General features: G+C 43.1%; 1 protein-coding gene across 3 annotated transcripts in view; it reads left to right on the top strand.

Annotated features, from left to right (window-relative positions):
• The window catches only part of kcnab1a (potassium voltage-gated channel subfamily A regulatory beta subunit 1a), a 91,639-nt gene that overhangs the window by 18,416 nt on the left and 53,822 nt on the right, over positions 1-19,401 (top strand). The window contains exon 1 of one of the 3 annotated variants that reach the window (XM_076734971.1): positions 9,081-9,879. The exons of the other annotated variants lie outside the window; for them this stretch is intronic. Within the exon in view, the coding sequence (XP_076591086.1) occupies positions 9,671-9,879 (209 nt within the window). The 5' untranslated portion in view covers positions 9,081-9,670. Of the gene's footprint in view, positions 1-9,080; positions 9,880-19,401 lie in introns of those variants that run through there. 3 annotated transcript variants of the gene reach the window in all.

Raw genomic sequence — 19,401 nt, 5'->3', positions numbered from 1 at the left:
AGCTTCCATGGTGTCACCATGTATGGAGAGCAAGGTCACTGCAGTGCCAGGGGTGAAGCTGGAACGCTGCTGTTATGGATTCTAATGGATATGATTGACTAATGAAGCATTCGTGCTCTCCCTCCTTCTTCACCATTCTGTCCTTTGACCCGTGACCTCAGTCATGGCTCGAGGAAGTGGGAAAGATTTAGTGATTTAGTGTAATTTCACAGAGCTGTGACTTTGAAATGACAGAATTATTCTTTTGCTTAGCACAAAACCTTTATATTAGTGTTTTCTCTGATGATGCTGATAAATCACACACTGTGTGAGGACTCTGTATAATGTTATGTAATTCCTTTAAACACAGCTCTTATATTTAGTGATTTAGTGATGCAGAGAGGCTGCCGATCGGGTCATCTGATCGGACAACGCTTGTGTGTTGATGGAGAGGGCATGGACAAGCACTTTGATTTGCAGTTTAATTTGGAGGACTTGTAGCCTGATCTGTCACATTCTGCTCCTCTCTTTGACCCTCCAGCCACATTCACACCTCTCCAAACCCATTTTGTGTCATACCTGTACAGCACATGCCCTCAGACTTTTTCACATTGCTAAAGCTTTGTGAAATCTGTGTTCATTTTTCCCAAATTCTGTCTTTCCGTTTTCATTTTCCTGAATTTTGTTTTGCGATTTAAGCACATTTTGTCATCAGAAAGACTGTCTAATCATGCATACATGAAAAAAACTTCAACGATTCAATAATAAATATTCAAAGTTGAATGAACATCATTGAGTGTGATGTCATTCAACATTATGTTTTAACAGATTCCATTATTATTAATTCTGCGATTCATGGTGCCAATTCATGCATATGTTTTCTGCACGATAGGGAAATCATAGGGCCCTACATTCCCTCATCAACCCTGTCGTATTTATCTATTTATGTATCTTGTCTGTGGGCTTTGTTTTCAAACCACCTGTACCCGCACCTGCCTTTAAGCTTATATGTATCTTTACAGGATTGCTAAATCACTGAACTGTCCCCCTCAATTGTCTGTAAGTCACCTTACCTCCTCACTCTGGGCTTTCGCTTCAACTTATTTTTTGCAAATGTTATGAAAAAAAAAACCAGTGCTTCCAACCTAGTTCTAACACCTGGACTCTCTAAGGGGTGGCACTCTGAAAGTTTGAAGATTAAAATAACTTCTTGAACTGTTTAAAAAACAAGCTCTAACCCTCACCATGGAGTTTTGATTGGCACGTGAGGACACAAACAAGTCAAATTTGCTCCACAGCACCATCAAATCTCACTTTTAACAACCTCCCTGCAGCTGCCACAAATGGTTTGGTCCATGGCAGAGGGGACAGCTCAGTCCTATGGGCAGGAGGAGGAGGAGGTTACAGTCATAAGGAGGCCTGACATCACTGATGCTGCCCTGTCAAGTTACGTCATGGCACTTCGGGCAGAGCCACAGACAAGGGCACAAGTGTCCAGTATGTACTACACTAAGTGTGTGGATGTTGTGACTCCCAGTACTCAGTGAACACTGGTTTGGTAACAGACAGTTAAATGGGTTTTGTACAGCAGGGCAAAAAAAAAAAAAGAGGATACATTTCTTTTCATTTATTTTGTAAGTGACAAAGACAGAAAAATCCATTTGCTGGGGACTGAAGTAGCATTTTGCCCACTGACAACTTTGATATACTATTTTCACTTTAATTGCAAACATTTCTGTATTGCACTGCGCAAACACAAGACAAACACCTTCCCAAGGGGCAACAGGTCACAAGGGGCTGTAAACTAACTGCTGCTGATGTCGGCACATATCGCTAACGGCTTACAGCTAAAGCTTTCCAGGCAGAACTCGTGCGTGTGGACTTCGGTTCTGCATTACGTGAATCAATCTACACACCATGTAGTCTGTAGACTGTTAAAAACTGACCACGTACTGTATGTTGAGCTGTGTAACAGACTGTGCTGTTGTTCTCGTACGCTGCTCTCTTCAGGAACGTTAGTGCGAGTGTTTCAAACAGTGACTCAGCAGTGTACAGTGAATTTTAAATGTAGTTTTTGCATTTGCTTGATCTTCCATTTGTCAGCGTGTGTGTGTGTGTGTGTGTGTGTGTGTGTGTGTGCGCGCGCTTTCGTGAGCATGTTTGGATGACTACTGTTATACATCTATGCACATGTGGTTGTGTGTGTGTGTGTTTTTTGTACACTCTTTATCCCTTGTTCAGCAAGAAGAGCCGTGGCTTTTTGCCCCTTGTATCATAGATATGATGTTCACATCAGTTTTAGGTCAGGGAGCGCTGACCTGAGGAAGGCTAGACAGTTGGGTGGTGATGCACAATGCATCACTGCAAAATTTTTAAGACACCCACACACACACATACTTACACACATACTGTATGCACTCACACACAGTGCCATCTCATGGGGATTTCAATATGTAGTGTGTGGGCTTTTGCTGACAAAGCTCATGATCCAGCATGAAGTAGAACACGCACACACACGCACGCACACACACACACACACACAGGTGCAAAAGTAGGACACAGCACTGCCTTGCGCTCAGAGTTATGAGTGTGTCATCACTTGCTGCTCGCGGGGCAGCTGCTGGGAAAACAAAAAACAAAACATAGACGATAATCAGAAAAATTGTGTAAAATGCTTAAAATATGTGCAACCTGACGAACAGATCAACCCACAAGATTTTATTTTTAGACGCAACCAGCAGCTAGTGTATGTCACTGTGATGGTTGGTCAGTTGGTCGGTTCTAAAAATTTCACACACAATTACTGCTGCACGCGGCGTTACGGGCCACAGCTGCAAAGACTCCAAGAGGCTGACTGCTACATCACTTTGAGTTTAACTCGGCTGGAAGAGCAGAGATCCCAGGCTCTAATGCTAATGAGTCAGTTTAGTTGGTATAGAGTTGTGGTCAATCGTGAATTATGGGTTGTCTCTCAACCTCTGAAGTGCGCACACACACACACGCACAGAGGCCTGTATCATTAATCTTTAATTCAGACCCATGGCATCGTGGTGGAGATTTCAGAAAACAGAACAGCTGTACCTGACCTTTAAAGGCTGACTGATGATGTACTTTAACTTCTTAACCTCTTCTATATTATTAGGAGTGTAGACCTCATTTCCACCTGTTTAACATGTTTTATGCACATGTAGACGATCTGTGTTGGACACTAAACCTAACTGGTATATCGGACTCAAAGAATATAATCTCTTTGTATGTGTAATTAAGAATTATGAACACTAAACTGCAGCTTAGTTGTAACTTCAGAAATAGGGCTTGAAATCACCAACGGCACAGCAGTAGCCAGAATTGAATGGTCACATAGGCACAATCAAGGGAACTATGTCAGTTTCAGAACTCATTTAGCAAGAAATTAAACAAAAAACACCATGTGTTTGGGATAAAATAATAAATTGATGGACTTCAGTTAAGGTAAGAATACTGCAGTCAGAAATGTTTTGTTAGATGCAGTAGAGCCTAAGGAAACAGCACATACTGTACATATTGAGTAACACCTCAACATTGGAGAAGTGTAGCAGTAGCTGCTGCAGAATACAAGCCAGCTGGAAGAGCACAATACTCATAATACCACTGTCACAGTCATTAAGATTCCTCTCAACAAATACAGTTTATCAGTAGCTCTCCGAGCTCGCCTTTGCTTCTCTTCTCAGAGCTGCACAGTAGCAGTAAAACTTCTAATAAAACATGAATGCTTGTATTGATTGCAGCTGAATTGTGGCCTCCTTTACCAAGCAACAGAGCAATAAATGTGTGGCGTTTCAGATAATTGAATAAAACCTGCCATGGTATATGACCATGTGCAGTGTATGCGTTCACACTTGTGAGAGCATTTTTCCTGTGTTATATGAAGAATATTGATTTCAGCCTCTTACACAATGCATCTGTCACAATGTGTTGCAGTCGTAATTGATTGCGTTCATATGGTTCAAACAAAACACGCACAAAAGGTAAAAGAAACAGGAGAACTCAAGTAATGAAATGCAGGTGAAAAGCTCTCAAATGTTGCCAGAGAGCTGAGCAAATATATTGACTCAAACATGCTAACCCTGACATGGTTCTGTTTATTGTGTTTACAATGTTCAAGATCAGTTCAGTGTGTTAGCATGCTTAAATTTGTTGTTAGGTACCAAACAAACTATAGCTGAGGCTGTTTGGCAAGCATATGGTCATAAACCAAAGTACTGGAAAAACAGAAATTTTGGCCTGATGATGGCACTCCATGAAAGGTTAAAGGATCACCAAGGTGATTACAGTTCATCCTGAACTAGATTTCACAGTAATCCATCCAACAGTTGAGACTTTTCACTTAAAACCACAAATTTCACCTTCATGGTGGCACTATGGGAAAAGTCATCATGGGAATTACCATCCAATCACTATATTTCACTCTGGACCCAAGTGGTGGACTGACTGACTGACTGCCTGCCATTCCTTAGAGCCACACCACTGACTAAACAAAGAGGTTGTAAAGGTTATTTATTTAATTGTAGATACTTCTTGGATTTTTTTTTTCACCTTAATTAAGGCCTTGTTCATGTGTATACAGATATTCTACATAACTTACATTTTCCTCCATGTTTGGGTCTGTTATAGGCCACTAAAACAGATTTACTCAAGTGTAGGTTTTTTTTTTAAACTCCAGTTTCTGTGAATCTGTCTGTACGTGTAAAACGGAGCATTTGGGAAATGATGATATCAGCTCAATTCATGATCTGAAACAGCAGATTGGACTACAGACTGGACAACAGGGAAGCAAATACTAACCAGTGGACTACTGGCTAGTTTACTTTTGAGTAGTGATAGCCTGTGAGAAAGGTGTTAAATAACTACAAATAAATAAAAAAACTATTGTTTGTGTCTTTAAGTTGCTACCATCAGTAGAAAATAAGCTGACGATGCATGCTCAGAGTGTTCTACTCTAGTATTTGATGTAATGTTGATGTAGAATTTATCGCCACCTACTGGCCCGATGTGCTGTAGCTGTGTAGCTGCAGAAAATTGGCAGCATTTGTTTGTTTTGTCGTGTTTTTCTCCCTCAGCTCAGTGACTCTCACTTCGCTTCAGTTACTAGAGGGTTGCAGACGTGCGCAGCCTTCACATACAAGACTTGGGTTGATTTGATCTTTTTAGGTCACCGGTGTGATTCACAGTTTAAATGCCGAATGTTTGATGACCTTTAATTCAAATGGCTGATCACATATACTGTAGATGAAAAAACACAGAAATGAGACAGTTTTTTGTGATCAAAGTAACACAGATTTAATCCAGCAGCTTTGGCGTGTTGACAGTGATGGATGGACTGGTGTGTTGCGCACACTCCACGAGAGTAACACACTTTGCAACCACAGTCTTTTTTCACTCAGCATTTTCCCCTCCTCATTAGAGGAAAGAGGATTTAAGCTCCAACTCCCTGTGTGGAATTGGTTGGGAATCTGCTGTTCCCCTGTGGAATAGCACAGGATCGATCTGGAATGAGCTGCTGTATAGCGGCTTTTCCATTAGGTGTGAGATTGAACTGAGGCTCTGTACGTCCTCTCAGTAAGGTGGGAAGGACGGAACAGGGAGGCTAGAGCTAATATGAGGAGTTCATTTCTAAAGGACTGAAATTGGATAAAAAACATGCTGTCTGCTCCCCTCTGCACAAACACTGTACTGATACTGAGACACACTACACGCACAAACAGTACACATTTCACTACATACTAGTGTTGACACGATACTGGAACTTCTAATTTTGATGCAATATCTTGAAAAATAGTGATTGCCAATAATATTTTAAATAACTCAAGGAAAAATTGATGGAACATTGAAGGCATGAATTTTGGGATTTTTATGAAAAGTTAAATTCTCCTCACTTTTCTTTGGAACTATATGAGAAATACATTTACAAATACTTTAGAAACATTTCTTTCTTTCTTTTTAGATCAGTCCTGAGTATTGAAATGGTTTCAAATATTCAGACTCAGTATCTATCACACAGCACAGGAGGTTTGATCTGATTGTATAATCAAATAAACCTTTTTGTTATTCAGAGACAAGTTTAATTTCAGTGTTCACAAAGTTATTCTGTAAAAAGATGGAGTGGTTTAAGATTGGGGTGGGGGGTGGGGGGGTGCAGATGAGCTGATTAAAAGACTGATTACACGATCACACAATGGACTGCTGTGCTGTTGAACTCAAATCAGTGAAATACAGCAGTTTAGAACAGTGGACGAGACCCAAATCTCTCACAGCCACGTGTAACCAATTTCCTCAAGAGGCAGCTTTGGCCCCGGTTTCCATAAGCTACTTTATCTCAAAAGGCTCTTATTGAGCGATTCCAAAGCCCTATTCGGTCAAGGTCAGCTTAGCAGGAGGAGCCCCAGTGTAGACTATAGTCTTGTCTCGGTGGATCAAGCTCACTAATTTTCAATCTAAAGCCTTTTGCTACTCCAAATACATTTGAGACAGCTTGGATTAGCTGGGTATCGAACCTCAATACTTTTTTGATACTGAATGTCAGCATGTCTGTAGTAGCACTGAGTTTTAAATCAGAGGGAAAATCTCCTTTATTTGTCACACACTACATAGAACATGCTACACACGCCATGCATTGGTGAAATTTTTCCTCTGCTTTTCACCCATCCTGGTAGTCCTTCCTCTGTGGCAGACCAGGAGCAGGGGGCTGCCATCCGACCGGCGCCCGGGGACCATTGGTCAGGTGGTGATCTTCATGCATGTTTTTAAAGGGGGGGTTCATTTTATGGAGGATCCCCAGGTGAACACGGGGAGAACATGCAAACTCCACACAGAAAGGCCCCTTTCCTTGAGATAAGGGGCAGCAGGCACCGAAGGCATGGTGGAGGACACGCCGTCAGCGCCCACAGCACCCCAAATGGGAATCGAACCCGGGACCTTGTAGCTGTGAGGCGACAGTGTTGCAATGGTCTAACGTTACCTGGTCAAACTGTACTAATTTCAGACATCAGACCAAACGAGTACAGGTGAGGCTTATGGGAATGTCATTAGTTTTGCAGGTGTTGTGACATAGACCTGAACTTTGACCTGGCGGTAGATGAAAACCTAAAGGATCATCAAAGTTATTACTACTCATTTTTAAGCGGGCATGAAGGTGTGTTTCATGGCAGTCTGTCCAGTAGCTGATGAGACATTTCATTCCAAACAACAAATGTTCACCTCAGAGAGAGAGAGATGGCAATGCTCGGGGAACATTCAAGGGGTCAACAAAGTCATTAGAGTTCATCCTTGGTGTCTGTATCAGTGCAGTATTTCATGTTTATAGTCCTCAAAGAAAGGTGTCATAAAAAGTATTGTTAACGGACTGCAGTTGTTGTATCAGCACTTTCAAACAATACCCAGACCTGCCGTTACGTGACAGCTGTCCAGGAAACTAACCCAACAGTATATGTGGCTCACATTCAGCTGGTTGTGTGATGCAGAGGAGAAACCAAACCAAAATACGTCCACATTCACATTTTTTATGCATTTTTGTTGAGTCCAGATTATTGTCCATCTTTTCCACTTGCATAAACAGTATAATCAGTGCGGTGCTGACATTTACACCACATGAGCTCATCCACTGCCAACACAAACACACACACACACACACAGAAAAAGAGAAACTGTCGAGAGACCCTGCAGCAAAAGGCTCCGTTTACCTCCGCTTGACACCCCTTATAGAATTACTGGAAAGCACACAACATTATCACCTCTCTCTGTAAACACACACACGCATACACACACACAAATACACAGTCATTCAAATGCAATCACACACTTGTGCTTTAATCAAACACAACTACATTAATTCCTTCTCTCCTCTTGTTATGCTCCAGCCTGCTGTTTTTAGTTTTCTTTCTCCTGCTTCCAATCTCTGCACACCTCCCCCCATCCCCTCCATCCACCCTCCTCTCGTTTCGCTTTGATTTGTAGCTGCCTATGGGGGTTGTATGTTAAGTGTGTGAGGAGATTTGGGAAAAAAAAATGATTGCTTTCTGTCAGCAAATATGTTTCTGACTTGCACATACTGTAGCTTTTGCACGATATTTATATCTATGTGTGAAAGTATGATGAATAAACCTGCACAAGATAAATTTAGTTGACCAATTACAGCATATGTAATCCTTCAGCGTATACTGAATATTTGAAAGAGCTGAATCCATTATAGTGGCAGGATTTATTCTGCTACAACAGCTGAAGGACACAGAGCCAACGGGTATTTGTTTCTTGTGTAGAGCATCAACTGGTCCAGAAAATAGAGATAAAAAGACAAGAAAAGATACCACAGAGAGAACAGTGTGTCGCCTTTAGAGGGAATAAAGGGCTACAGCTTTGCTTCATGGAAGACCTTGAGGAAGAAGAGAGCAAAGACCCTTCAAAGATGGGTGACAGGTGAGAAAATGAGAGTGAGAGGGTGAGTGAGATAGGTGGGTTGAAAGCTACAGAGAGAGAGAGAGAGAGAGAGAGAGAAAAAGCTATGTTGCACCACATGCCTCTCAGTTCCCTGAAGGTGCGCTGACAGCAAAGTAGCTGCCCTGCAGAGAGACAGAAGAATAACAGGAAGAAGGCAAAAACAGTGGAGCATCCAAATATCGGATGGAAAACAAATATCAGCGAGCAAGGGGAGAAGAGGGGAGAGGAGAGAAAGAGGGGGAAACTGGGGCACAAGCACATTAGTGACACGCATTAACATCGGCAGGCAGGAGCAAGGGAGTGCTGAGGAAGAGGGAGGAGAAGAGGAGCGAGGAGAGGAGAAGAAGAAGTGACAAGACGGGCAAAAGTGCTGATGGCAGAAGTGTGACTGTGCACCCTGCCAGGACCTGAGAGTGACTCCCCCTTCCTCTCTGCCCCTGTCTCCTTATCCCTCCTCTGACCCTGCCCCCTCCTCCTTCACCCCCCCTCCCCTCTCATGCTCTCGCTCTCTCTTGCGCTCTCTCTCTCTCTCTCTCTCTCCCTCTCTCTCTCTCTCTCTCTCTCTCTCTCTCTCTCTCTCTCTCGCTATCTCTCTTCCCACAGTCAGACCAGGGAGAGCAGAGCGCCCGGGTCGCATCTCCGTCTCTCTGTTTCTGCACCCTCCCCAGCTCCTCTGTTTGTCATTCTGCAGCTGAAGCCCTGTTAGACAATTCCCTGAGCTCGGTGTCAGAGGCGGGACACAGGAGAAGGGAAGACCGGTCGGGGGATAAATTGGGGATCCCTCAAAGAACTGAGGAGTGTGTTCTTTTCATGCTTTTTGATGATTGACCCGTTCCGCTGCCTCTCTTCTACAAGGAAAGACTTCAAATGGAAGACTTGATGTGAGAGTAACACAAAAAAAACAGAGGAAAAGCTTTTGCAGCTTTATTTTGCTTCACAGAACAAAGTGATGCAAATGGAGACACTGCGTTTGGAAGTGAGCGGCTGACGACTTAATCCATTTTCAAGGAAAGGAAGAAAGAACTGCACAAGAAAGTAAGAGAACCTGAAGACAGACTTTGAAGACAAGAGGACGAGACGCTGAATCAAGAGATTCAAAACGAAACGCTCTCTTTGAGACTTCAGGCTTCCTCTGCCGGTCTCTGTTTCCGCTCGCTCTGTCCCATCCGCACTTCTCCCTCTTCGTCTCGGGCTCTGCTCCCTCCACTGAAGCTCAGCCATGCAGGTGTCCATCGCCTGCACGGACCACAACCTGAAGAGGGGCAATGGGGACCACAGCAAGCAGAGCGCCACCAGCCCCAACGTGGTCAACCAAGCCAGGGCCAAGTTCCGCACCGTGGCCATCATCGCTCGCAGCTTCGGCTCCTTCACTCCACGCCACATTTCACTCAAGGAGTCAACAGGGAAGCACACTGGCATGAAGTACAGGTGTGTGTGTCGGAGTGTGTGACGTGCAGGGTTTGATGACTGTACGGTAGCTTTCTTGGAAAAAAAGCTGCTGTTAGTTAGTTAGTTGTGCTTTCCACTCGTGTTTCTGTCTAGTTTTTTTTCTCATCCGCTCCATCTCAGCTGCCTCATCGTTCTTTTATTAGGCTGAGTTTGTCCACATATTTGTGTTTTAAATGCAGCTTAATGTCTTTTTTGTGCATAGTGCATACTTTAGCACCTGGCTGGGTTAAAAGTTGAAAAGACAGTAAGAACAGATGGTACACAAAGTCATTGAAGCAAGGACACACTACCTAGAAAGACCAAATGTTGATGGCTTGGCAGTAATTTGTTACTGTTAATCGACTTTTAGTGGGACTGTATCGTGATAATATGAAAAGAATGTTAAATGTTTGTTTTATACGTGAAGAGTTTTGTGTAATATAAGTTCATTAAACATCTATTATTGCTTAGTTTATATGTGATTTTGAACACATTTTCCATACATTGATACATATTGTTATCAGATAGATATTAACATTAACATCTTCACACTAATTTTAACCATATTGTGCAGCTGTGCTCATGTAGGATTTTTTTTTATGTAAATAGGTAAACAGCTGTAAATCTTGTTGATCACCTGCTGCCTCACTGAAAGCCTCAAAATCCCCTCGCATGCGCCTTTTGTTGCCTTCATATTGTGGCATTTCATAAAGCCATTCTTGCCAGCACCATCTGAAGCACCTTCTGCCAAGCCTGCAGTATGTTTTCAGTGAGCTTGCGCTACACATTTCAGATCTGATCCTCAGTCTCCACAGCTAACAGTAAGTCATACAGAAGCGGCTCATTCACACTGAATGTCACGAGCAAACCTGTCAGCATTTATGAATAAATGGCGTGTGGTTAGCTGTCTGCTACCTGGTGAGAGTTTACTGACAGTTTCTACAGGTTCTTTTGTCTGTTCTGTCTCCGTCTTTCTCTCCACACTTCATTTACACTTTGCCAGTTTCACACATAAACTGTCTCAGGCAAATCTCGAACTTCTCTCCCTCATTTTCGTCTCTGCTCAGAAATACTCAAATGCTCAAATCCTAATGCTTTCAAATGCCATGAATGGAAGAGGACTCCTGCTTCTGCTTCTCTCCCACACACCTTCACACTTTTTTCAAACTCTCTCTGCCTCTCTCTCTCTGTGGTTTGGTGAGACAGCTCTGCAGTGTGGGCAGAGTGTCTGAGTCGGATTTGACCTCAGCAGTGGTGCTGCTCAGCTGACTTGTGTGTTTGACTCTCGTTAGCCTCAGGCTGTGAATCTTACGTAAAATATGGTGCCATTACTTTCTTTCCAAGCTCTGTAGATCACTGTGGAACCAGACTGGTGTGTGCGTGTGTGCACGTGCGTGTGCGTGTGTGTTTGAAGACATGTTTTGTGTGTACATAGGGAGGGGATAGTGACAGATTGCAGGCTGAAGGTTGAGCTAACAATTCAGCTCTTTTATGTTTGATAGTCTTGATATTCCACTGAATAAAGTCACTTGATAGAACTCTTCAGGGTCTGTCAGGTAAATTAGACACATCAGACCTCAAACCTGACAATAGTCATGATGTTATAGGTAAAATTTAGGGTCATTTAAGGATTTGCATATGTAGTAACTGAACAAATTAAAGTTCTGCAGACCACTCTGATAAAATGAGGGTGCTTGTCACGCTGTGCATATGACACAATAGGCTAATGATGCATAATAGCTCTGCAAGACATGCAGGGAAATACATTCTTCATCTGCAGTGAAAACTGCCAGATTTCATTATTGTAACACTGTTCAAGGCTAACAGAAAACTGTTCTGGACGGAGTTTTGAAACCATTACATTACGTGTTGTCCAGACTATGATGTCGTCTAGACAGTATGTAATATAAGTGCACTGTGATGCGGTTTGAGCAGTAATGAGAGCTGGCAGACAGGTGAGCAGTGCGCAGGCCGTGGCTCAGTGCCACGTCACTCTGCGTTCAACACAACAACCGAGAATGGTGGGGGCATTGAATAAACATGACTGGACTAAAAGTGCATTTACAGAGCTGCACCTGGCAGGTGACATTGAGCTGAAAGCAAATTGTCCTGCTGGCAACAAATGGATTCAGTTCTGTAGAGCTGTGGGCAACTTAAGGTAGTCTGGTGGGGTTTGATTGTTAGGTGTATTGACTGGTCTGCCTTGAAAACAGCCATGATGGCAGCGGTTCTGACGCTATGATGACAGTGACTGCAGCCACTTTCAACTCATTTACAGACTGTTGTGTGAAAGTTAGTGTATGTAATAGCTAGGGAGAGGAAGAAAATCCTGGAAAAGCAAGCTAAATACAAGTGATGAAGACTAAGATTGTGAGTATTTTGCCACTAAGGTTTCCTCTGATCTGGATGCCAACACATTGTGTTTGCACCTGGAGAAACTCTTGGGCTGAGAACTAACATGCCAGAAGCCTGAGAAAGATTTGCCTTTTGTCATATCACAGCTGAGTCGAATGATGTTGAAATGTACAACACGTTTGGAAATGTTGGCCAGCATAAATATTCACTGCGATGAGCTAAAGACTCCCCAGCTATACCCAAACAGCTATAAACAGGGCAGTATGCAGAGACAGTCACTTACAATGATGCTACTAAGGTGTTACTGTGTGCCAGGAATTTGTAGTGTTAGTCATACGTTTGTCAGCACAAACGTACCCTCGCCAGGCAGCGATAAGGAGTATTTACACTATGTATTCAGTACAGTACAGGATGAACTAATGCATGAGTCCATCCTTCCACAAGCTGCACACACACACAAACACACACACACACACACACACACACACACACACTAGATTACAGTAGTGATAAGTTGTTGTAATTGTCTTTATTCTCCATCTTCTCGTTCTGTAGACTCTGGAAATTAATTTAAATGATTGATTGAATCCCCGTCCCGGAAAATGCAGCGCGCACACACACACACACACACACACACGCACACTCCCCTATACAGAGCATCCCTATTCAGGATGCCAAACCATATGCCAGTGCAGTCTTCCTGTCAGTTTGCCATTAAAAGTTCATGTAGAGGATGGGCTCTATAGGAACAATGGGAGAAAATATGGACAGAGTAGAAGAGGAGGATGGAAACGAAAAGAGACGGAGGGAGAGATGATGAGAGATGATACCTGTGTGCGTGTGTACGTGCGTGCTAATCATTCAGTGCTGCATTGTCTTCTGCTGACAGTAATGCTTTGGGAAGGACAGTATGGGATGAGATAGACAGTCCCTACCCTCTCCTCCATCTCTCTCTCTCTCTCTCTGTCTCTCTCTCTCTCTCTCTTTCTCTCTCTCTCTCTCGCTCTCTTTGTTTCAGGAAGTGAACCCGGGGTTGCGCAAACCATCTGCTCTGGCACTGCAGTTTAGGTGAAAGCATGACAAGTGTGGATGTGTTTGCTTCTCAGTGTGCAGCTGTGTGTGCCCGTTTCATTTCATGTGCTTCTTAAAGCACACACACAAACACACACAGATGGGTCACATGAGGGGTCTGGTGTTTCATATGTTAGAAAGCTGATGTGTCAAACTGTCACCTGATTGACACCCATAATAAAGATTGCTGCTTATAGCTGTGTAAATGAAAGAAATACAGATATCAAACTCTTCAGTAACAGCACCATGCAGCATGTATTTTGTCTGCCTTGACAGGAGCAACCGTCAGGCAGAGAGTCTCTGTTAATAATCCTTTAGGTACTTTCAACTTCACCTCTCATGTCCTGTTCTGTTTTTAACTGCGTCAACAGAATACTTTTCTTATTTACCGCTGTAATAGGTTGTTCCAGTGTCCTATGCGAGCTTGACCGAGAAGAAATCGTTTAAATTTTAATAAGTTGCGACCGCAGCAGAGCAGTCAAGTGGGAGCAGCTTGGTTTGTGCATGCATGTGGAGGGGTGGGGGTGGTGGATGCATCGCTGTACATCTGAATACAGTGATAAGATGCTGGATTATGGTGGATTTACGTGCCCACACTTTGTATTTCATTCTGACAGTAGAGCAGGAACAAAAGGTTCGACGGGCTATTTTTTGAGCCTGTTACAAAAATGCATCAAGTCTCCCCCTGTAGCTCTGGTGTGCTGGTGGTGGGAGCTCATGTGATTGATAATGATTTCCTTTACTTTTTAGTCTCACCAAACAAGATCTGCATCAGACAGGTTAGAGGAGACACACACCAGGGAGAGGCAGTCGATTTAGATGGCCCTCATGAAAGGATTCGAATCCCATGCAGTGGTCTGATTATTGTGTGCAGTATGCACTTGTATATATTGAGCCACCAGGGTGCAACTTGCTCCCCGTGTCCCCTTCCCTGCATCACTGTGTGTTGGATTAACAAGCTCTGAATCAGCCAGAGTTCCTTGCTTGGCAGCATTTGAGATGAGTAAGAGCAGCAGTGGTGTTTGTGTGGTCCCCCTGTAGGATTGGTACATACTTCTATACATGTTTACAGGCAGAGAGCGAGAGTTAGAGAGGAATGTAAAGAGCATGTGTGAGAGAGGAGTACAGATGGAAAAAGGGCAGGAGGTAGATGTAACTGATAGAGGGAAGCATTAGGAAAAGAGTGCTTGACTTAATATCAAACCTATTAATAAATCAGTAGTGTATGTGTGTCAGTACAACCACCCCACCGAAATGTATGAAGCATTAAAATTCTGTATCTAGTTGTGTACGTGCCGCGGTCTCTAACAGGCTTCACTATCAGTTAACCTTCCTGAGGCTCTGACTTCTTGCTCTGAGAGACATCAGGTAGCATGCTGAATAAAAGACGTCATGTTTCCTCATTTGCGGTGTGGTCTTTGTGCACAAATTTCATAAGGACATGGGACTTTCAGATCTGTAACTACAGTCTGGCTGAGACGGATGTCATCATTACTTGCGTCTTTCTGAAAAATGAAGCTTGTTTCTTTAGTTTTCTATCCACATTCAAAGACAGTTTGGAATCCACTGCAGCACTCATGAGTTGAAATTTAGCTGACCTGTGGAGTTTTCTCATAAACACACAGAATTTCTGCCTAGCCTTTACTTCCTGTTTTTGCTATTCGCCAAACCTTTTAGAAACACTGTACAAAACAGTAATAGTATTTACCTGAAGTGGCTTTCAATTTTGCGCGTGTGTGCTTAGCCCTTTAACACCAGCTGGCAGCTTGTTCTCAGATTACTGAGTACTCAGGGAACAAGATGGCACTCTGTAGTGTTTTACACGGCACACTACCACCTGATTGGGCGGTGAGGGTGTCTCAGGGTGTCCAGATGGAGCCTTGAAGAAGGGGTTAACGAGTGGCAAAACATGTCAGAATAGAACTGGAATATACTCAGTACAACCACGGGCTCATCTCAGGCTGAACCCGTGATGCCAGAACATGCTCTGACAAATGTATGTGACTACACACATGCATGTGACAACACACACATGTAAACACCAGAGGGTCCCCATGAATCCAAAGCAGGCTTACTTCTGACTAGTGACTCTGCAACGTACAACCCAGTGAAAGGACAGCAAAGCCAAATGCAGACACACTGACACACACTCAAAGAGCTGCTTATTTCCCCTTATAAAACAAACTCTACCTATGTTAAAAAGTGATTTAAATTTGGTATTTTGCACTTTTACACTTTTTAAAAAGTCACTGTTTAGCCACTCTGATGCGCCCGTATGTGGAAGTAAAAGAAAGATCAGGCAAGAAAAAAAAGCTCATTCCTGATGACATTTTAACATGTGTTGCAATAAAAAAGACATGAAGGATTTGTGAGTAGTGGGCAAGCTTTTGCATGAGCCAGCTCATGAACTGTTAATTTGGCAGAGGAGGCTTGGTGTCAGCTCAGCTACTGTTCATAGCCTGCTGAGAGCTTGCACAGCACAGTGGTGTGAAAGGCCAGATTAGCGGCTACTGTAAAAGTGTGTGTGTGCGGTGCGATTCTACGGAGGAGGTGTCAAGGTGCTCTGCGTGTGAGACTAAATGTTTTAGTTATAAAGACTTACTATCATGTATTTTGCAGTAATATGTGAAAACACTGACACCATAAGTCCTCCTGTGTGCATTTGTGTTTGTGTTATAGAAAGATGGCAGCTGTTCATTTCTACATAAGACTACGAATAATGTGCCAGGGAAAAGGGATCAAATGAGACAGATGATAACAAATAAAGGAAGGAATGCTTTGTGCCTGCTGGTCGAGCTCCAAACCACCACACAACGAATACTCAACGGCCCTAACCAACGCATTATCTCTGCTTGTTGCTATGGTAATCATGTCCTTGGCTCTGTAGTGCCATAATTCAATTTGGAACACTTTAAAAGACACACACACACACACACACACACACACACAAAACAAACATTTTTAAGAAAGGCTTTAAGCCATTGGGGGTAAACTGAAAGGCACCTGAACTAAAGAGCGACTGGTATAATGGGATTAGGGGGAGAAAACAGACTGATCTGAACCGTGTGCTCTCTGTGTCATCAATGTATGAACCGGACATACATTTACGGATTTTTAGTAGTGATTTCCATTGTTTTCACACCTGACACTGCACCTCCTTGGGTCCTGAGAAATACACCTGCCATGATAATACAGCATGTGCAGTATGCGGTCATGCAGGTAAATTCTTTACAGCGGGACGTGACTTTTTTGGCTTCATGTGCCACTGAGCAACTTTCACAGGAATGAACGGAGCACTGCCTCTAACACTGTATCCTTTTCTCCTTAATACATCCATGACTGTGAGCCCAGCGTGCTGATCGGTGGTATAACAGTTTAAAGGGGTCCCTTGTCAATATATTGCACAGTGTGCACTTCAGGCGGTAGTAACACACTACTAATAAATATGTGTCACAGATATCAAGAGCTCACACTCAGCAATACACCTGCCATGGGTGAAGTCGGTCAGATGAACATTTGTCAAGAGAATCAAAGGACAGACTGACCGACAGAGACTCTTTTCAGTTTAGTTCGATTGTCAAGATTTCATGCAAATTGATGCTACTTTCAGTGGAAATAAGGATATAGAAATGTAAACACACTGATCTCTTGAGCTATGCAACACATTCTCAAAAAAAACTTTTTAAGTACTGTAATAAAATTCAAGCACTGCCGTGTCTTTGAGAGGTTTGACTTGGGTTTAAACTCTGTTCAGTGCTGTTACAGAAACAGGCTGGTATTTAGCTCAGTCACAGTGATGCACGATTGATAAAAGGGACAAGAGGAAGAGCGGGAGAGAGAGCAAAGAGAGAGTGTCAAATGTATGAATGATTACACTGGTAAATCCCTACAGGGGCTTATTATATTGAGTTGTGGGCAGAATAACAAACAGCGGTTGTGACTGGCTGTTTGTCAGTTTGTCCGTGAACTGCTGCCATGCCTCCGGGTGTCCTGAAAGACACTGATAGTATTATTAATTCTAGTGACAGGTCTGTAGCTGAAACCAGCTCGGAGTTCAAACCTTTTATCTGGTCTGTGGCAGCAATTGATAAGACAAATACCTCTCTGGGCATAGCTGAGTGAAGTATTTCACTCTGTCTGACTCTGAAGTTACAGTCTGCTTGTTCGTTGGCTGCGAGCGCAGGGTAAAGTCACAGTAATATCACTGTCTGTCATTTTGCCCTCGTTCTTACTGCCCCTCTGATTTGATCTCAATAGCACTGATGTTAGAGTTAAAGATAATAAGGTCATCCCAGTGCGAATGCTTCTAGTGCTGTCTTCACTCGGCTCACTCTTGCTTTTTAATTAAACAAGTGCCAGGGTGGCTTGTCAGGTTTGTTCCATAGTGTGGCAGGAGGATGATTTAAATGGGTCTGAGAGCAAGAAACCTTTTCTTCAGCTGCCCAACTGAGTAGGAGAGAGAGAGAGACATTGATCATGTGAAGTTAATCAGTGATTTTACTTTTTCACAAACTGCGTTATTCAGTGCTTAACCACCACATTGAACCTTTGAAAGTGCAGACTTTTCTCTTCAAAAAAAAAAAATCAAAAAACATCTGTCCTCCCAAGGAACATTAGTTCCTCCCAAAAGCCTTCTTAAGTTGGTAATTAATCCGTCATCCCAGGAACAGTGTCACTGTAAACATACAGGCTTCCTAGCAATTAGCACAAACAAGCTCATTGTTAAAAGAATCTATTTTGGGTGTCTGCTGTTCTTTTAAAGTACAACACAGCATTTTGCAAGTGGTTCTGTCGCTTGCTACCAGCCCAACAGCAGCAGGATGGAGCAGCTGTGACTAGCCTGACTAACTAGGATTTAGGATGAGGATTTGAATTCTGAATATGAGCTCAGTGCAGCTATCAAGATGAAGTTTAATATATGAAATATGTGTCCCTCTTAATTAGCAAGTATGGGTCGTCGAAGGGCCGCTGATGTGTCATGATCTGCATGCTGCATCTGTCTTGCTCTTGACTGGGTGCCAGTTGAAGATGATGGAACTGCGGCACACCGGGATAGGTGCCAACGAAGCAGATAATTTCAGGATGCTCAGAGCAGTTATTTTTACGCAAACTGAGCTGCAGTGCCATCGCCTGTGTCATTATTTCCATGCCTGCAATGCCACCTACAGCAAAAAGTAAACTTTGCTCCCTCTGCCATTGTTGAAAACTTTAAAAGTTGAAGACTGTGACCAAAAAGCAGAGCAACCACTGAACAAGCAGCTCAACGCCTTCCCTGCTCCTCGCTAAAAATCTCCTCTTCGTAACAGCCATGCCAGTGTTGAAACTACAGGCCCATCAGACAGACTGCTGCTGTCTGCATAACTACGGAAATCCTCAGAGCTTCTGTCTCTTCCACACAAAGTCTCCTGACAGCTCTTTACCGGATTTACAAGGATCCACACTGAATCTTCCTGCTGGCCTGAAGGCAGGAGGTTCTACATTAGAGGTACCCTGCAACTCCTGGCAACTTATTCCTTGCTTATTTCCTGTTTGGAGCAGGTGGTGTAACAGTTTCCTGTTTGGAGCGCATTAACCTGCATGTTAATGTAGCTTAATTAATGATTATTACAGTTATTAGATGTTGGACAACACCCTCGTGTTAAATTGGGGTGGATGAAAAAATTGATTCTCTTTTGTGGTGCTTTTTTTCCTGATTCCTGAATTCATTATATATATAACTCACACTCTGTTAGCTCAGTGCTAACACATAATGGCTATTACCATTAATGCACTACTTAGCATCACATCCACAATACTATTACTACCACTACTGGGTGGGGATATATCGAATCTCAGGATATCGCAATAGAAATGTGGCTTGATGCCCTTGATGTCGTTGTCAAACACTGAACACGAGAAGCCCTTTGGCACATCGCCACCCGGAAAAGGCCAAAGGAGCCCTGCTTCCCCATAACAGTCCCAGAGCTGAAGAAATAACACTATGCATCAGTGAATATATAGTCAAAGACTTACGGCCGTTTTCTGTGGTCAACAACAGTGAATTTAGGAGGTTAGTAAACACGCTGGAGCCAAAGTATACAATTCCATCAAGGCCAG

Source organism: Chaetodon auriga, chromosome 7, assembly GCF_051107435.1.
Source record: "Chaetodon auriga isolate fChaAug3 chromosome 7, fChaAug3.hap1, whole genome shotgun sequence".
Lineage (NCBI taxonomy): Eukaryota > Metazoa > Chordata > Actinopteri > Chaetodontiformes > Chaetodontidae > Chaetodon > Chaetodon auriga.
Note: the sequence above shows the minus strand (reverse complement) of the source record. Positions and strands in the feature narration are given on the sequence as shown.